Source organism: Lolium perenne, chromosome 3, assembly GCF_019359855.2.
Source record: "Lolium perenne isolate Kyuss_39 chromosome 3, Kyuss_2.0, whole genome shotgun sequence".
NCBI lineage: Eukaryota > Viridiplantae > Streptophyta > Magnoliopsida > Poales > Poaceae > Lolium > Lolium perenne.
The window spans coordinates 31,891,175-31,908,772 of record NC_067246.2 but is presented as its reverse complement, the minus strand read 5'-3'; the positions used below and the strand labels follow the sequence as shown (position 1 = coordinate 31,908,772).

Sequence of the window (17,598 nt, the reverse complement as noted above, 5' to 3'; positions counted from 1 at the left end):
ATGTGAGTGGGCTCTAACACGTGCTCCTAGGCAAGGTGTGTGAATGAAAGGTGGGTCATCCTTTGAAAAAGTAGTACTTCTAATAGCCAACTATTATACTTATTGGCTACATGTTAGCTATAGATGACATGACATCTTACTTATAGCCAACAACCAGCTATACTATTGGAGTTGCTCTTAAATAATCTCAAAGCCGGTTTGATGGCCATGTGGACAGACTCGCACACGCACGACAACCAAGGCTACCGTTGGGAGGGTATGAGCACACCCATGCTTTGCCCCTGCAAATCCACGAAACACCCACCCCATTCCTACCCTCCTCGATTTGAATATCAATAGTGCGTTAGCAGGTTCGATTATGGGAGACTTCTTTTTGACTTCTAAAAAAGCTGTTCCGAGAAGCTACCTTCTCCTACTTCTTCCAGAAGCCGTTAGAAGTTTGACGGGCTTTTTTGAGAAGCTAAGATAGGATAACTTCTAAGAGATATCCTTCTAGAAACCGAAAGTAAGTGGGTTTATGTGTAGGGATGGAGCACTCACCTAATCAAAACGAAAACAACATATTGGACGAAATCTTACTGTTGATCGATCCAATCGGTAAAAAGTGTTAGATATATATATTGTATATTGTAGTTTTCCTCATATGTTAGGGGGCTTTCTGCATATTTTCACATGTACATGTACTATATATTGTGACCTTTTGTCCCCTGGTAATACAACAAGTCTATTACCCTAACATGGTATCAAAACTACGTTAGCTCCTCTTCTCGCAGCCGCGCGCCCGCTTCCGGCTTCTGCCGCGCTTGACCGCCTCCGCCACCTCTTCCTCGCCGCCTTGCCCCGTCCGTCTCCACCGCCGGCCGCCCGCCAGTCGCGCGCCATCGCCAGCCGCCCCACCAGCCTCTCTCTTCGGCCGCCGTCGTCCTCGCCCCTCCATCCCCTAACCCCTAAACCCTAACCATAACCCTAACTACATATTTCATTAATCAAAAATAAAGTTACATGAAGCAACATATTTCATGTCGGTTTTAGGTATTTTGACAATTCAACTATGAAGTTTAGGGCATCACCAAAGAAGGCCCACACATGGGCGGAGGTACATGGGGAAATGGATTGTGAGTGCAACTATACTTGTATAGCGGCTCCTTGTTGGGCTCATCAAATTAGTAGTTTTTTTTTCAATATAGAGCGCAAACACATGGGACAGAAAAAAAACACATGGGACAGAAAAAACATTACTCTAATGCTTCTTAAGAATATCGTGTGAAATATCTATGGCCCATTGTTAAGGATCTGTTGTCCATTGTTAAACGATCTGTTGGGCTCTGATGGGGTGCGCCCAACAATCCAACACTTCTTCTGCTAAAAAAAAAAACAATCCAACACTTCTCCAGGTGTATTCAATCGCTAATCCAACATGAGCGAGAGCGAGGGCGCCGACAAGACGCGTCGCCGCGGCGGCAGCTCGCCGGCGTCGCCTGCCTCGCTGCCGGACGACGAAGATCTCCTATGGGAGATCCTCCTTCGCCTCCCACCGCTGCCATCGTCCCTTCCGCGCGCCTCCGCGGTGTGCAGGCGGTGGCGGCGCCTCATGACGGACCCCAAGTTCATCGCCCGCTTCCGCGCCCACCACCGGAAGCCGCCCCTCCTCGGCGTCTTCCATCGCAGCAGCTCGGGGATTACGTTCGTCCCCATCCTCGACCCTCCCGATCGCATTCGCTTCGACATGCGATGTTACGGCGACTACGATATTCTCGGGTGCCGCCACGGCCGCGTCCTCGCCATGAACCGGTGGGAGGGAGAGGTCCTCGTGTGCGACCCTGTCGCCGGCGAGCAGCACCGCGTGGCTGCTCCATCGGAGTTCAGCAGGGGCATAGTCAACGGGGCGGTTCTCTGCCCTGCTGCCGACGACCAGGGCCACGTGCACGGCGGCTGCCCCTTCAAGGTGGTCCTGATGACCTTGTACCCCGCCGACCATCGACCCGCCGCCTGTGTTTACTCCTCGGAAACTGGCACATGGGGCGATCTCGTCAAAACACCTGCTATATGCCAGCTCAATGATGCTGGTATTCCTGGGGCACTTGTTGGTAACGCGCTTTATTGGTTGCAGCATCGCTTGGGCAATGCCATACTTGTGTTTGATTTGGATGAGCAGAATCTTGCTGTGATCGAGGCGCCTCCAGTTGCAAATGGTTTCCGTGGTCGCAGCAGTCGGATCATCCAAGCTGAGGGTGGCGCTGTTGGCTTAGCAATATTGTCTTACCCTCGCTTCCAGATGTGGCGGAGGAATGTTAATTGCCATGGTGTTGCCACCTGGGCAGTATGGAAGACCATTGAAATGCATAACATTCCTGGGCTCCCTCTTATTGGGAGAATGAACACTATACTGGGATATTCTGAGGATACTGATGCGTTTTTCATATTTCTGGAAGGCGATGTATACATGGTTCAATTCAAGTCTATGCAATCCAAGAGACTTCATGAAACAGAGTATATCTGTAACTACCATCCTTTCACAAGTTTCTATACACCAGGTGATTGCTGATCCTTATAGCGTAACCTAATGCAGTTATGTTTCATACATGTCTGCTCAAATTGAGTATCCAAGGTAACTTATGTTCTAGTTTATTAGCCTCGGCATTTTTTTCATTTTGTCTGCTTTCTTGACATAAGTTTTTGCGAGGGGTGAGTTTACATGATAAAAACTTACATTATTCAATGTAGATGTCTCAAATATCAAATGCGTAAACTGTAAATTTAAATATGAAATGTGTAAATCAGTTGGCATATTCGGAACCTCAAACCTAAAGACATGTATATTCTTCTATGCAGTACTTTTATATGTTTTAATCTTGCTGTTTTTCCCTTAATTCCATGATACAACTAATTAGTTTTGGCATGTTTAATTATCTGTTTGACATGTAGAGGGATAAGTTTACATAAGATAATTCTAGACTTCGCCTTGTTTTCCTCTTTTCTGCTGAATTCTTTGAATTTTGCAGCACTTGCGATTTTGTTTCTCTATTGCTAGTATCAAACATGAGTTCTAAAACAGTATAAGAAGTGGGTTATTTTTCTAGGTAATATTTGTTGGTTCATCTACCTAAGTTACTTGCTGCTGCTGCCTTCTCTTATCTTGTGTTCCTCGGAAAATCCATCAATCACTACGGGGAAGACGCCGTGGGCCGACGGCCCCGCACCGTCGGCACAGGTAAGTCCACCGTCGGCACCGTGTCTGCCGACGGTGACCGTCGGCGTACCGGCGTCGGCACAGATGGCGTCGGGGTTCGCGCGGGCACCGTCGGCGTAGCATGACACCGTCGGCACAGGCGTACGCCGACGGCTGGACGGTGGCCGTCGGCCTGCCCATCGTCGGCACACCCATCTCGCCGTCACGCCGGCTGCCGTCAACGTGCCCACTTGTGCCGACGGTTTCACCGTCGGCACAGTTTCATTTTTTTTTTCCCAGAACCGGCGGGAAAACGTTTTGATTTGAACGGGAAAAAAACGCGCGCTGGGCAGCAGCTGTGCCGACGGTGTCACCGTCGGCACAGACCCTGCCATTTGGCACAGCTATGGGCCTGTGCCGACGGTGACACCGTCGGCACAGCTGCTGCCCAGTTTTTTTTAATTTCCCTGATTTTGCTCCATTTGCACAGCAATTGCATATAAAATAGCAGTATCGTATACGAATTGCACACATATAGCTCACATCACAGATATAGCACAAATATGGCACCAAATCCCAAATTTAGTACAAATATAGCACACAAGCAATACGGTACATATAGTCATCCTACATAGATCATTCTACACATATAGCATGTGTCATGTAGCTAGTACAATGTAGAAACTATGGTGGTGCACCACCCGAGTGACGATCTAGCTACAGACGATCTAGCTCCGAGTAGGTGAAGTGAGGCCGCTGTATCTCGACGGTGCTCAGGGAGGTAGAACCACGACGAGAGCCACCGGAACCAGAAAAATGCCGAGGTTCGGCAGAAGCACCAGGAGAATGGCGACCGGGGTGCATCGGCGTACCACAAGGAGTGTCGTTCCCGGATTCTCCCAATCCCTACATGTTGGAGGGAGTTAGCAACTTAGCCATGTCACACCAAGTTAGCAACTTAGCCAAGTTAGCAACTTACCGGGGTCAACTGACGCTGACGCTTGTACATGATATAGAACTCCTCCTTGGACGGGAACACTGGCGTCGGCCCCGGATGAGGTGGCTCTGGGAGTGGTTCCTCTCGCACTCCAGTCATCATGAACCGAATGAAACTCTGCAAGAAACGGGAGAGATAGCTCAGATTCAAACATGGGGACTTATGATGTTTTGCAACCATAGAGATTGAAACTTACCGCCATCTGGTTGCTCGTCCACTGGACATAGGCATCTTTCACAAGGTCATGCTCCTTAATCTTCTCGAGATACTCCTCGTAAGCTACTGCATAGGCCTCCTCGAGCTGAGTCTACAATTTCAGAAATAATGTGTCTCATCAACATAGCCATTCAGGAACAAGAGTCAAAGAGGATGAAAGTGTGGATGACTTACATCAACCTCTACCCGAGAACGGCATGTAGTCCGCGAGGAGGTAGCGTAGCTGCCGGAGGGGAGGGTAGCCTTGATCTGCGTGAAGTTCCTCTGAGGCTTGAAACCCCCGGCAAGGCAGGCGGGACGTCCATGCGGCTGGCCGGACCCCGCGACATCATCGCCACCTCGTCGACCGGCTCGGTCATAGGGTCCTCCACCTCTGGATGGAGCTTGGCGTACTCCTCGCAGTATCTTTCCTTGTTCTCTTTGGCCTTGCCGTAGTACATCTCAGGCGCGGGCCGAGGCTCGTTCGGACGGGGCGTCACCAGCTTCATGTGCGTCCACGCTTCCATCTCACCAAGTTCCCTCCCGAGCTTCTTCCCCTGCATCACAAAACAAATGTTATGCATATCATCGAAAATCAAAAAAATGCAGCTTGTTCCATTTTTATATGTACCAGACGCTCCCGATAGCGATCGGTGCTGCTGCTCCCCGCAGTGTGTGTTCCCTGATTCCCACGGTTGGCCTTGTTCCGGTCGCTCACGGCCTTGAAATCGGGGTTTTCGCCGACCCAATTCTTGACCAACTCCATGAAGGCGGCCCTCTTATTATTATCAGCCCAATGTGGTACAACCTGCAAAATCAAAACTCATTTGAAGAACAAACAATATAGTTGCAAGTTAGCCGCGGTACATAGAATCGCATTGACAATTACTTACCGACATGAAGTCATCTATCGTCATAGCCGGGGCGAGTCCCTGCACAATCTCAGGCTTTGTGTACCTTACGCCCTGCTCAGCATAGAAGTGGCCGATGCACGTGATCCTCTGGTTGTACCACTGCTGCCGTGTCAACTTCCGACACATGTTACGGAGCACCACGTTCGCCCTCTCCTTATGCTCAGTCGCCACCCTATAATTGCGCTGCAATCAAGCATAACAGAAAGTGTGAGAGGCATGAGTTATCACGGTGGGGTTATCAACTACATATGAACGAAACCCAAAGAGTATGCATTACGTACCCAAAACTTCTTGATCACGGCGTCGGCGGCGGAAGTAAAGCCAGGGTAAGGCGCTATCTCAAAGTCTTCCCAAGTGTAGGCTAGCTTGGACTCGCCCCAAGGACCGGAGTGTACATCCCCGGCCGCACTTCCTAATAGCAGCTCCAATCAGACTCCCTGGCACGCGGACATTCTTCCCCGTGTATGTGAAATTCCTGCACAATTATCAAACATTAGAAAATGCTAAGTGTCATAATGAAAATGAAATCACCTTACTACTTACTCTATCTTTCCTGGGACAAGGAGCCACTTCTCATCCTCCGTAGCAGGTTCCTTACTCTCATCGGGAACCTGCGCTTCCCCACGAATCCGCAACTTCTTCGGAGCCATCTCCGTCGAAGCCTCCTCGTCCCTAGACTCCTCCTCCTCCTCCTCCCTAGTGTCCTCCTCCTCCTCCCTAGTGTCCTCCTCCTCGTCCATAGATCAGTGAAGCCACCGAGCCAGGCGAGGGAATGTCAGCTAGAAGGAGCCGTGCATTCCCCCTCGTCCTCCAGCTCATCCTCCCCTCGTCCTCCAGCTCGTCCTCCCCCTCGTCCTCCCCCGTCCTCCGTCTGCGTCTTCGTAACGCCGGGTGGGAACAATGGGTCTTCCACTCCGTCACGGAAGCACCCGGCCCCGGCTTCCGCCGATGCATCTGATCAAGCAAGGAGCTCGATGATGCCTTCCGTCCGCTCATATTGGGCAATTACCTGCATAAGAAAAGAGAAAATAATTAATAAGCATGTTGAAAATTAATAAGCATAATGACAAATATAGGTACTAAGCATAATGAAAAATGTAGGTATTAAGCATAATGACAAATGTATGTATTAAGCATAATGATAATGTAGGTACTAAGCATAATGACAAATGTATGTATTAAGCATAATGATAATGTAGGTACTAAGCATAAAAGACCCTCACCATTCATCACCACTCTCATCTCTAGGCATTGGGTTCTCAGCCTCACTATCAAAATCAGTATCATATGAGTATTCATGGTCGGCATTGGGTTCCGGTTGAGTCTCGACAATGTTGTCTTTGTTCGCATGGCGCTTGGTGAGCATAGCTATGTCCTTCAGGTCCACCACGGTCTCACCACGCATTTGTACATCGTTGTGGAGATCCTGAAGACCTATGTCTATTTGAAGAGCCCCGAACTGCTCTTCCTCTTGATAGAAAATTCCCTCATATGTTACCGGGTCAATGTTGTTGTAATCGTCCTCGGAGGGATGGGTAGCTTACCATGTGGCGATACGGAACACGACTTCCCAGCCCATGAGTTCCTCATTCTGACATGGGTAGGATAAATAATAAACTTGCTTGGTTTGGTGAGCCACAACATAGACGTCGGATCCGCTGTAGGTGGTTGTAGGCCTAACTTCAACTAAACCAATGGAGGGGGTGCTTCTCATTCCACCGTGTGGGTCAAACCAGTGGCATTTGAACACAAAGAGCTTGAGTTCTATGTTTGCGTTGTTGAACGTCAACTCGTATACCTTTTGTAACCTTCCATAGTAATCAAGATCATCGGCTCCGCGGGTGTAGACCCCAGTATTTATTGTTTTTGCATTAGGCCGGTTCTTCTGGTGAAACTCTGTATGGAAGCGATACCCATTTACATCATACTTCTCATGCGTATGGACTCTACGGTTAAAACCCTGGGAAACGCATCTCAACTCATCTGTCATCTCAACGTTGGGATCAGCTCCCTACAAGTTCAGTTCAGATTATTTTGTGCATTAGTTACGTGTAATAAGACAAGTCACGGATTGCAAAGTAAGAGGAACATTTGAGAAATTACTTTTTCATGGAACCAGTTCACGAAGCTTTTATTTAAGGGCGGGGCACCCTCTTTCAGAAGAGTGTACCACTGCGTGGGAGTGGGACCATTTCTTCCTGACCACATTTCATCATGGAATTGGCTGAAAGGAGAAAATACGCGACTTGACGGAGAAATTAAATCTAATGACATAAAAAATGCGGAGGGGGAGTCGGCAATTCAGCTCACCCTCGGCTGTAGAGGAAGTAGTCGAACAACCGGCGATGTCGACGGCCGTAGAGATGCGCCGCAAGATCCGGGGTCGTCACGCGGGGTGCTCACTACGGGACCTAGTTAAAATAATAAAAATTTGTCAATGCAAATTCATCGCTAAATAGATTTCATTTTCAATTTCAATTAGCATTTCAATTTCAATTTCATTTTGCATTTCAATTTTATTTTCAATTAGCATTTCAATTTCATTTTCATTTTCAATTAGCATTTCAATTTCAATTTCATTTAGCATTTCAATTTTTATTTTCAATTAGCATTTCAATATCTTTTTCAACTAGCATTTCAATTTCAATTAGCATTTCAATTTCATTTTCAATTTCATTTTCCATTTCAATTTTCCCTAACTATTAACTACTCAATAACTAACTAACTACCAAATAGACACAAAAATAAAAATAAAAATAATAAATATTACCTTCATTTACGAAGCGAAAGCGGGCGACAGCGGAGGCGAGGGGCGAAGCGAGCGCGGCGCTACAAGCGCGCGGAGGCGAGGGAGTCGAAGCGAAGCGGCCGCGCGCGGCGAAGCGCGGCAGCGGCGGAAAGCGAGGGCGGCCGGCGTCAGCGGGTGGTGGCGGAGGAAGAAGCGGCCGGCGTCGGCGGAGTGGTGGCGGAGCGAGGGGGTCGGGGCGGGGCGGTACGCAGCGCGCGGCGGCTGCCGACGCGCGGAAAGCGAGGCGGCCGAGGCGTCGGCGGGTGGTGGCGGAGGAAGAGGGCGGGCGGGCGTTGGCTGGGCGTCGGCGGGTGGTGGCGGAGGCGAGGGTGGCCGGGCGGCGTCGGCTGGTGGTGGCGGAGGCGAGGGCGGCCGGGCGTGGCGGCGGGTGGCGGCCGGGAGAGACGGCGGCGGCGCGGGGGTGGGGGTGTGAGTGAGAGTGGATGAGGTGGTCGGGCCGCGCGCCGATCTGATTATGGTCGACCCACCTGTGCCGACGGTGGTGTTGTGCCGACGGTGACCGTCGGCACAGGCTGTTTTTTTTATTTTTTTATTTTATTTTTTATTTTCCTTTTTATTTTTTTAAATAAATATTGTCACTATTTACTACAAAAAATAAGAATAGAATAGATCATCTCAAATCATAACCCTAACCCTAACCCTAAACAATAAGTGTAGGAAGTTAGGAACCCCATGTCCGAGAAGCCGGGCACACCCGGAGGGGGTAGCATTGGATATAGAACCATCTTAAATCACTTTTGTGCATGCCATGTGGACACACACAACTTTTGGGGCCATTCCCTAGGTCCGATGCTCGATTTCTGACGAAACCCTAGTTCTGTTGACCGCGCCGTCTACCCTTTGACTGCATCCCATCGGGGGTCCCCCGGTGGGCGTATGCCTACGTTTGAGCTTGGTTAGGTCATAGGTACATGTGGAAACAAGGATCATACCCTATGATCCCAAGGTTCTCTCCGGTTCACCTCCGAGGGAGTTCCCCCCTATACATGCAGAATCTGCCTAAGTGTAGGAACCCCATGTCCGAGAAGCCGGGCACACCCGGAGGGGGTAGCATTGGATATAGAACCATCTCAAATCACTTTTGTGCATGCCATGTGGACACACACAACTTTTGGGGCCATTCCCTAGGTCCGATGCTCGATTTCTGACGAAACCCTAGTTCTGTTGACCGAGTCGTCTACCCCTTTGACTGCATCCCATCGGGGGTCCCCCGGTGGGCGTATGCCTACGTTTGAGCTTGCTTAGGTCATAGGTACATGTGGAAACAAGGATCATACCCTATGATCCCAAGGTTCTCTCCGGTTCACCTCCGAGGGAGTTCCCCCCTATACATGCAGAATCTGCCTAAGTGTAGGAACCCCATGTCCGAGAAGCCGGGCACACCGGTAGGGGTAGCATTGGATATAGAACCATCTCAAATCACTTTTGTGCATGCCATGTGGACACACACAACTTTTGGGGCCATTCCCTAGGTCCGATGCTCGATTTCTGACGAAACCCTAGTTCTGTTGACCGCGCCGTCTACCCCTTTGACACCATCCCATCGCGGTAACCCCGGAGTCCGTCTCCCTACGGTTGAGCTTGCTTAGGTCATAGGTACATGTGGAAACAAGGATCATACCCTATGATCCCAAGGTTCTCTCCGGTTCACCTCCTAGGGAGTTCCCCCTATACATGCGAGACCGCCTAAGTGTAGGAACCCCATGTCCGAGAAGCCGGGCACACCCGAGGGGGTAGCATTGGATATAGAACCATCTCAAATCACTTTTGTGCATGCCATGTGGACACACACAACTTTTGGGGCCATTCCCTAGGTCCGATGCTCGATTTATGACGAAACCCTAGTTCTGTTGACCGCGCCGTCTACCCCTTTGACTGCATCCCATCGGGGGTCCCCCGGTGGGCGTATGCCTACGTTTGAGCTTGGTTAGGTCATAGGTACATGTGGAAACAAGGATCATACCCTATGATCCCAAGGTTCTCTCCGGTTCACCTCCGAGGGAGTTCCCCCCTATACATGCGAGACCGCCTAAGTGTAGGAACCCCATGTCCGAGAAGCCGGGCACACCCGGAGGTGGTAGCATTGGATATAGAACCATCTTAAATCACTTTTGTGCATGCCATGTGGACACACACAACTTTTGGGGCCATTCCCTAGGTCCGATGCTCGATTTCTGACGAAACCCTAGTTCTGTTGACCGCGCCGTCTACCCCTTTGACTGCATCCCATCGGGGGTCCCCCGGTGGGCGTATGCCTACGTTTGAGCTTGCTTAGGTCATAGGTACATGTGGAAACAAGGACCATCCCATATGATCCCAAGGTTCTCTCCGGTTCACCTCCGAGGGAGTTCCCCCCTATACATGCAGAATCTGCCTAAGTGTAGGAACCCCATGTCCGAGAAGCCGGGCACACCCGGAGGGGGTAGCATTGGATATAGAACCATCTCAAATCACTTTTGTGCATGCCATGTGGACACACACAACTTTTGGGGCCATTCCCTAGGTCCGATGCTCGATTTCTGACGAAACCCTAGTTCTGTTGACCGCGTCGTCTACCCCTTTGACTGCATCCCATCGGGGGTCCCCCGGTGGGCGTATGCCTACGTTTGAGCTTGCTTAGGTCATAGGTACATGTGGAAACAAGGATCATACCCTATGATCCCAAGGTTCTCTCCGGTTCACCTCCGAGGGAGTTCCCCCCTATACATGCCAGCCCGGAGCTGCCTAAGTGTAGGAACCCCATGTCCGAGAAGCCGGGCACACCCGGAGGGGGTAGCATTGGATATAGAACCATCTCAAATCACTTTTGTGCATGCCATGTGGACACACACAACTTTTGGGGCCATTCCCTAGGTCCGATGCTCGATTTCTGACGAAACCCTAGTTCTGTTGACCGCGCCGTCTACCCCTTTGACTGCATCCCATCGGGGGTCCCCCGGTGGGCGTATGCCTACGTTTGAGCTTGCTTAGGTCATAGGTACATGTGGAAACAAGGATCATACCCTATGATCCCAAGGTTCTCTCCGGTTCACCTCCTAGGGAGTTCCCCCCTATACATGCGAGACCGCCTTAGGGTAGGATCCCCATGTCCGAGAAGCCGGGCACACCCGGAGGGGGTAGCATTGGATATAGAACCATCTCAAATCACTTTTGTGCATGCCATGTGGACACACACAACTTTTGGGGCCATTCCCTAGGTCCGATGCTCGATTTATGACGAAACCCTAGTTACGTTGACCGCGCCGTCTACCCCTTTGATCGCATCCCATCGGGGGTCCCACGGTGGGCGTATGCCTACGTTTGAGCTTGGTTAGGTCATAGGTACATGTGGAAACAAGGATCATACCCTATGATCCCAAGGTTCTCTCCGGTTCACCTCCGAGGGAGTTCCCCCCTATACATGCAGAATCTGCCTAAGTGTAGGAACCCCATGTCCGAGAAGCCGGGCACACCCGGAGGGGGTAGCATTGGATATAGAACCATCTCAAATCACTTTTGTGCATGCCATGTGGACACACACAACTTTTGGGGCTATTCCCTAGGTCCGATGCTCGATTTCTGACGAAACCCTAGTTCTGTTGACCGCGCCGTCTACCCCTTTGACTGCATCCCATCGGGGGTCCCCCGGTGGGCGTATGCCTACGTTTGAGCTTGCTTAGGTCATAGGTACATGTGGAAACAAGGATCATACCCTATGATCCCAAGGTTCTCTCCGGTTCACCTCCGAGGGAGTTCCCCCCTATACATGCAGAATCTGCCTAAGTGTAGGAACCCCATGTCCGAGAAGCCGGGCACACCCGGAGGGGTAGCATTGGATATAGAACCATCTCAAATCACTTTTGTGCATGCCATGTGGACACACACAACTTTTGGGGCCATTCCCTAGGTCCGATGCTCGATTTCTGACGAAACCCTAGTTCTGTTGACCGCACCGTCTACCCCTTTGACTGCATCCCATCGGGGGTCCCACGGTGGGCGTATGCCTACGTTTGAGCTTGCTTAGGTCATAGGTACATGTGGAAACAAGGATCATACCCTATGATCCCAAGGATCTCTCCGGTTCACCTCCTAGGGAGTTCCCCCCTATACATGCAGAATCTGCCTAAGTGTAGGAACCCCATGTCCGAGAAGCCGGGCACACCCGGAGGGGGTAGCATTGGATATAGAACCATCTCAAATCACTTTTGTGCATGCCATGTGGACACACACAACATTTGGGGCCATTCCCTAGGTCCGATGCTCGATTTCTGACGAAACCCTAGTTACATTGACCGCGCCGTCTACCCCTTTGTTGCATCCCATCGGGGTCCCACGGTGGGCGTATGCCTACGTTTGAGCTTGGTTAGGTCATAGGTACATGTGGAAACAAGGATCATACCCTATGATCCCAAGGTTCTCTCCGGTTCACCTCCGAGGAGTTCCCCCTATACATGCAGACCCGCCTAAGTGTAGGAACCCCATGTCCGAGAAGCCGGGCACACCCGGAGGGTAGCATTGGATATAGAACCATCTCAAATCACTTTTGTGCATGCCATGTGGACACACACAACTTTTGGGGCCATTCCCTAGGTCCGATGCTCGATTTCTGACGAAACCCTAGTTCTGTTGACCGCGCCGTCTACCCCTTTGACTGCATCCCATCGGGGGTCCCCCGGTGGGCGTATGCCTACGTTTGAGCTTGCTTAGGTCATAGGTACATGTGGAAACAAGGATCATACCCTATGATCCCAAGGTTCTCTCCGGTTCACCTCCGAGGGAGTTCCCCCCTATACATGCAGAATCTGCCTAAGTGTAGGAACCCCATGTCCGAGAAGCCGGGCACACCCGGAGGGGGTAGCATTGGATATAGAACCATCTCAAATCACTTTTGTGCATGCCATGTGGACACACACAACTTTTGGGGCCATTCCCTAGGTCCGATGCTCGATTTCTGACGAAACCCTAGTTCTGTTGACCGCGTCGTCTACCCCTTTGACTGCATCCCATCGGGGGTCCCCCGGTGGGCGTATGCCTACGTTTGAGCTTGCTTAGGTCATAGGTACATGTGGAAACAAGGACCATCCCATATGATCCCAAGGTTCTCTACGGTTCACCTCAGGGAGTTCCCCCTATACATGCGAGAATCCGCCTAAGTGTAGGAACCCCATGTCCGACAATCCGGGCACACCCGGGGGGGTAGCATTGGATATAGAACCATCTCAAATCACTTTTGTGCATGCCATGTGGACACACACAACTTTTGGGGCCATTCCCTAGGTCCGATGCTCGATTTCTGACGAAACCCTAGTTCTGTTGACCGCGTCGTCTACCCCTTTGACTGCATCCCATCGGGGGTCCCCCGGTGGGCGTATGCCTACGTTTGAGCTTGCTTAGGTCATAGGTACATGTGGAAACAAGTATCATCCCATATGATCCCAAGGTTCTCTACGGTTCACCTCCGAGGGAGTTCCCCCCTATACATGCAGAATCTCTCCTGCCCTTTTTTTCCCGCCCACCCTTTTCCCGCTGCTTCTCTCCCGCCCTTTTTTCCCGCCCACCCTTTCCCGCTCCTTCTCTCCCGCCCTTTTTTCCCGCCCACCCTTTCCCGCTGCTTCTCTCCCGCCCTTTTTTCCCGCCCACCCTTTCCCGCCCATTCTCTCCCGCCATGTTTTCCCGCCGTTTCAGCCCCTCGTCGGCCTATATATAGCCATGGCTTCTCCACTAACAGCACCAGCAACATTTCTCCCTTCATCACTTCTCTCATCCAATAGAACCACAAAATCCTCTGAGCTGAGCTGCCGCTGAGATGGCTCCTCGTCGCCGTAGCAACACGGGCTTCATCGGCGTTCGCCTGCGGCCTGCGGGACATTTCGCGGCTGAAATCACCGCCGGTGGTACGCGTGTGTGGCTCGGCACCTTCTACACGAAGGAGGCTGCTGCCCGCGCATACGACGTTGCGGCTTGGAGGTTTGGCCGGCCGCGCCACGAAATGAACTTCCCGGAGGTCAGGTCTCTGACGGAAGCTCAGAGTCTCTCTACTGAGCCACTACTTCGCTCACAGGGTGAAGCGCGGCGGTACAGGGCTGGCCAGCGGCGGATTGATACCACCGAGGCGGACGAGCAGTTCATGGCACAGTGGCGCAGAGACCATCCCGGAGACGTCGAGGCAACGCGCGCATTCTGGAAGGAGAAGCAGACGTACAGGAGAGAGAGGAGGGCGGGAAAGCGGCAGAGGAAGGCCGAGGTTGAAGCAGAGTACGCCAAAGGAGAGGCGTCGACATGGGGGGAGAATGATGAATGGTGGTTGTGGAACCTCACAACCACCGCTTCAGAGGACACCCCCAGCGAGGATGAAGATTTCGACTTCTCTGATTAATATGTGTGTGTCGACCCAGTGTTAAGTGCTTTGTTCGTGTGTGGGTGTAGTTCTTTAAAAGCTTTGGTTTGTGTGTGGGTCTAGTTCTTTAAGTGTTTTGGTTCATGTGTGTGGGTGTAGTTTCTTTAAGTGTTTTGCTTCCTCTGTGTGGGTGTAGTTCTTTAACTGTTTCGGTTCGTGTGTGGGTCTAGTTCTGTAAGCGCTTTGGTATGTGTGTGAGTCTAGTTATTTAAGTATTTTGTATCGTGTGTGGGTCTTAAGTATTTTGTATCGTGTGTGGGCCATTCACCCCCTCCGAGGTTCGATTTCTGGCGAAGGGGTTCTATACCGCCCTTATACATATATATAGGTTTCTCGCAAAGGGGTTCGCCAAAATAGCAGTGAGAAATAAATAAACAAAAAAAATGATATGGATTAATAATTATATGGGTAATAATTATCTCTTTGATGCAAAAAAAAATAGAAAAAGAAAAAATGTGCATAATTGGCTGTGCCGACGGCCTGGTTTGTGCCGTGGGTGACCGTCGGCACAGCAGAAGGGGGACCCAGTTTCCAGTCCCTGTGCCGACGGCCGCCGTTGCGCCGTGGGCTACCGTCGGCACAGTGTAGACGGCGCCGTGACAGCCTAACGGCTGGGCCCGCCTGTCTGCGCGTGTACCGACGGCCGTGGCTGTGCCGACGGTGACCTTCGGGCGCCAACTATCTGTGCCGACGGTCCGGTTTGTGCCGACGGTGACCGTCGGTGTAGACAGCAGTGTGCCGACGGTGACCGTGCGCCGACGGTCAGCTCCGTCGCCGGTCGACGAGGGCCGCTGTGCCGACGGCCCCGACATTTGGCCGTCGGCACATGGGCTGGCCGTCGGCACATGGAGTTTCTCCCGTAGTGAATAGCTTGATTTTTTATGCTTCTAGGCATAGCCATTGCTGATGGGCATGATGGAGTTGAATCGCACGGTACATTGGATGACTCTATAGTTTGATGTGGTGGCATGGATTAGCAGGTTAGAATATCATCTGGTTATATAGTATAAGAGTTTGTAGTGCACAGTTTTCTTCTATGGAAATTATTTGGCTACCAAGGAGGAGTAGGCACCCGCATACTCTCTCCATTAAGCTATAGCGTGTGACACATGTGAATAACATATATACCATTTAAAATAATGGTTATGCTATAGGAGGCGTGTTGGTTAGTACTAATGCTCTCAGACTCCTGGTCACAGTTAAGTTAGTATCAAACCCTTAAGTTTCGCTAGCGGTTCTAGCTCTTGTGCAGTTCAGTTTTTCCTCTTTTTTCTTCGTTTCAGTTTTTCCTTTTTTTGTTGGTTTCCCAATGCCGCTTTCTAATATACAAAGACATAAATTTTGTGTGTGTCTGAAAGGCAAAATAAATCCTTAATTTTCAGATCATAAGTGATATCCAGATGATGCAGATTGAATATGTGTGGATATTGAAATTGCATGTGTGTACCTATCTGGCCATGCATATAGTCCTTGTTTTATTTATCCCAGAATCAGCAATTTGAAAGCTTTGCATTAGTTGTCCATTTTTTGTTATAAATATCAGTCATAACCCACTCCAACAAATTACAGTGCCAAAAGGCTTCAGAATTTTATATGCTACTTTGTAGTCATCGTTATTCCTAGGAGATATAGCCAGGAGTTTGATCTGTTATAGAGCTCCATAAGTTGCTGAGCTGATCTTGAGTTTGTGCACACATCGTGTTCATAGACTATTATATGTGTGCTACTATTATGTTCAGAGGATATCTGTACCAGGTAACTAATGGATAGACCTTTTTTGTTTCTTCAGGTCAATGAAAGGCATCTGCAGTTCTCTCTAATTTTTTCACGTCGCATCAATGTGGTGGGCACTGTGTTTATATAAGATAGCTCAAAGGAATTACAGAATGTATGCCTTAGCTTGCCTAAGTTTGTAATTCAACAAGATGCTTTTGGATGCATAATCCAGGGAATTTCATCTTCCCCAAGTAATATTTTAAGTCGGGTTTCGTTTTATCTTGTTACTTCTCACATTGTTGTGCTTGGCAGAACCTCTCTCCAAGAGAGTATCCGAGTGCATTCCTAACTTCAGTACTGATACTACTTTGCCTCTGTTTCCTTGCCTTCCAATCTTTTCATTTACTAGAAGCACGCTTGTCTTAACTAGATCCAAGATTTCCTCGGTTATCATTTGATCCAGCGTTGCATCGTTGTGTTGTGAATGATCAAATCAATTCTGGACCCTTGAAAGAAAGAGTACTTAATGTCTAGTGTACAATTTTCTATAGAGATGGGAGTTGAGGCATCCTAATATCAGGCACACACATGAATAAGTCTGGAATACTAGAGCACATCGTTTGTTGACGATCATTGCGGTTGCCTTGCTGGTGGCACCGATGAGAAAGAGGAGGTGATGCCAAGATGCCTTACTACTCTCTTGTTTAACAGACACGCATGTAGTTTAAGACAAAATTTGATCACTAATTTGGTTAACAAAATATAAACTATATGTTATTTTTTATGATATATATTTTATATTTTTTTGACTAAAATTATGGCCGAAACATTTTAAAACTACGTGGGTCCGGAAGGAGTAGTTACTAGCGCTATTTTTTGTTGTGATTTACTTACAACTGTTAATATGGATCAAATTTTGAGAGTTAGACTTGTAGTAGGTCTCTTCTGAGATGGTGGAGAGAGCAAGCCGCTGATTGTTATGCAAAGACACGCTTCTCTCTCTAGCCTTCCTAACTTGCTGAAGACCTATTTCTAACTTACTGTGCATTTATTTATAAGCCCTCCTCTTTAATGCAGATACTCTTCAATATCCAACGCCTAGAAGTAATTATTCAGTATAAGTCCATCAGTTGTGTTGAATTTCTTCCTTTAGTATGGTATCCTCGAAATAAAAATTCGTCCCGCTATATTAATATAGCAACCAACCGATACACCAAGCACGCTAAGGCCGCAGCACAACCAGACCCAAAAAAAAAGACAAAGACATGAAAAAGTAAACTAATGCTGACACTAGCAGATCGACGAAAATGAGGACGACCCGCAACCGCTGCACCCTCCGGAGAAGTACCACCATGCTCCTAGCACACCGAGACGCTGCATACCAAGTAACATCTTCAACAAGGGAACGACGATGCCGCTGCT

General features: G+C 49.6%; 1 protein-coding gene across 2 annotated transcripts; it reads left to right on the top strand.

The window, feature by feature from the left end:
* The first annotated feature begins 1,323 nt into the window (after positions 1 to 1,323).
* On the top strand, positions 1,324 to 16,492 carry LOC127340816 (uncharacterized). Of its 2 annotated transcripts, none has more exons than XM_051366569.2 (2): positions 1,324 to 2,534; positions 16,250 to 16,492. In XM_051366569.2, exons 1-2 carry the CDS (start codon positions 1,418 to 1,420, stop codon positions 16,255 to 16,257), a joined length of 1,125 nt encoding a protein of 374 aa, XP_051222529.1. In that variant the 5' UTR covers positions 1,324 to 1,417; the 3' UTR covers positions 16,258 to 16,492. The 2 variants fall into 2 exon arrangements, with proteins under 2 accessions (XP_051222529.1, XP_051222528.1); XM_051366568.2 differs by lacking the exon at positions 16,250 to 16,492 and adding an exon at positions 15,352 to 15,431.
* The last annotated feature ends 1,106 nt before the right edge of the window (positions 16,493 to 17,598 follow it).

Bases quoted from the DNA above. Each gene is read 5' to 3' on its own strand.
- LOC127340816 (XM_051366568.2), top strand. From the start codon at position 1,418: ATGAGCGAGAGCGAGGGCGCCGACAAGACGCGTCGCCGCGGCGGCAGC. The intron at 2,535-15,351 runs GTGATTGCTGAT...TTATGCTTCTAG, and splicing joins CACAAGTTTCTATACACCAG to GCATAGCCATTGCTGATGGG.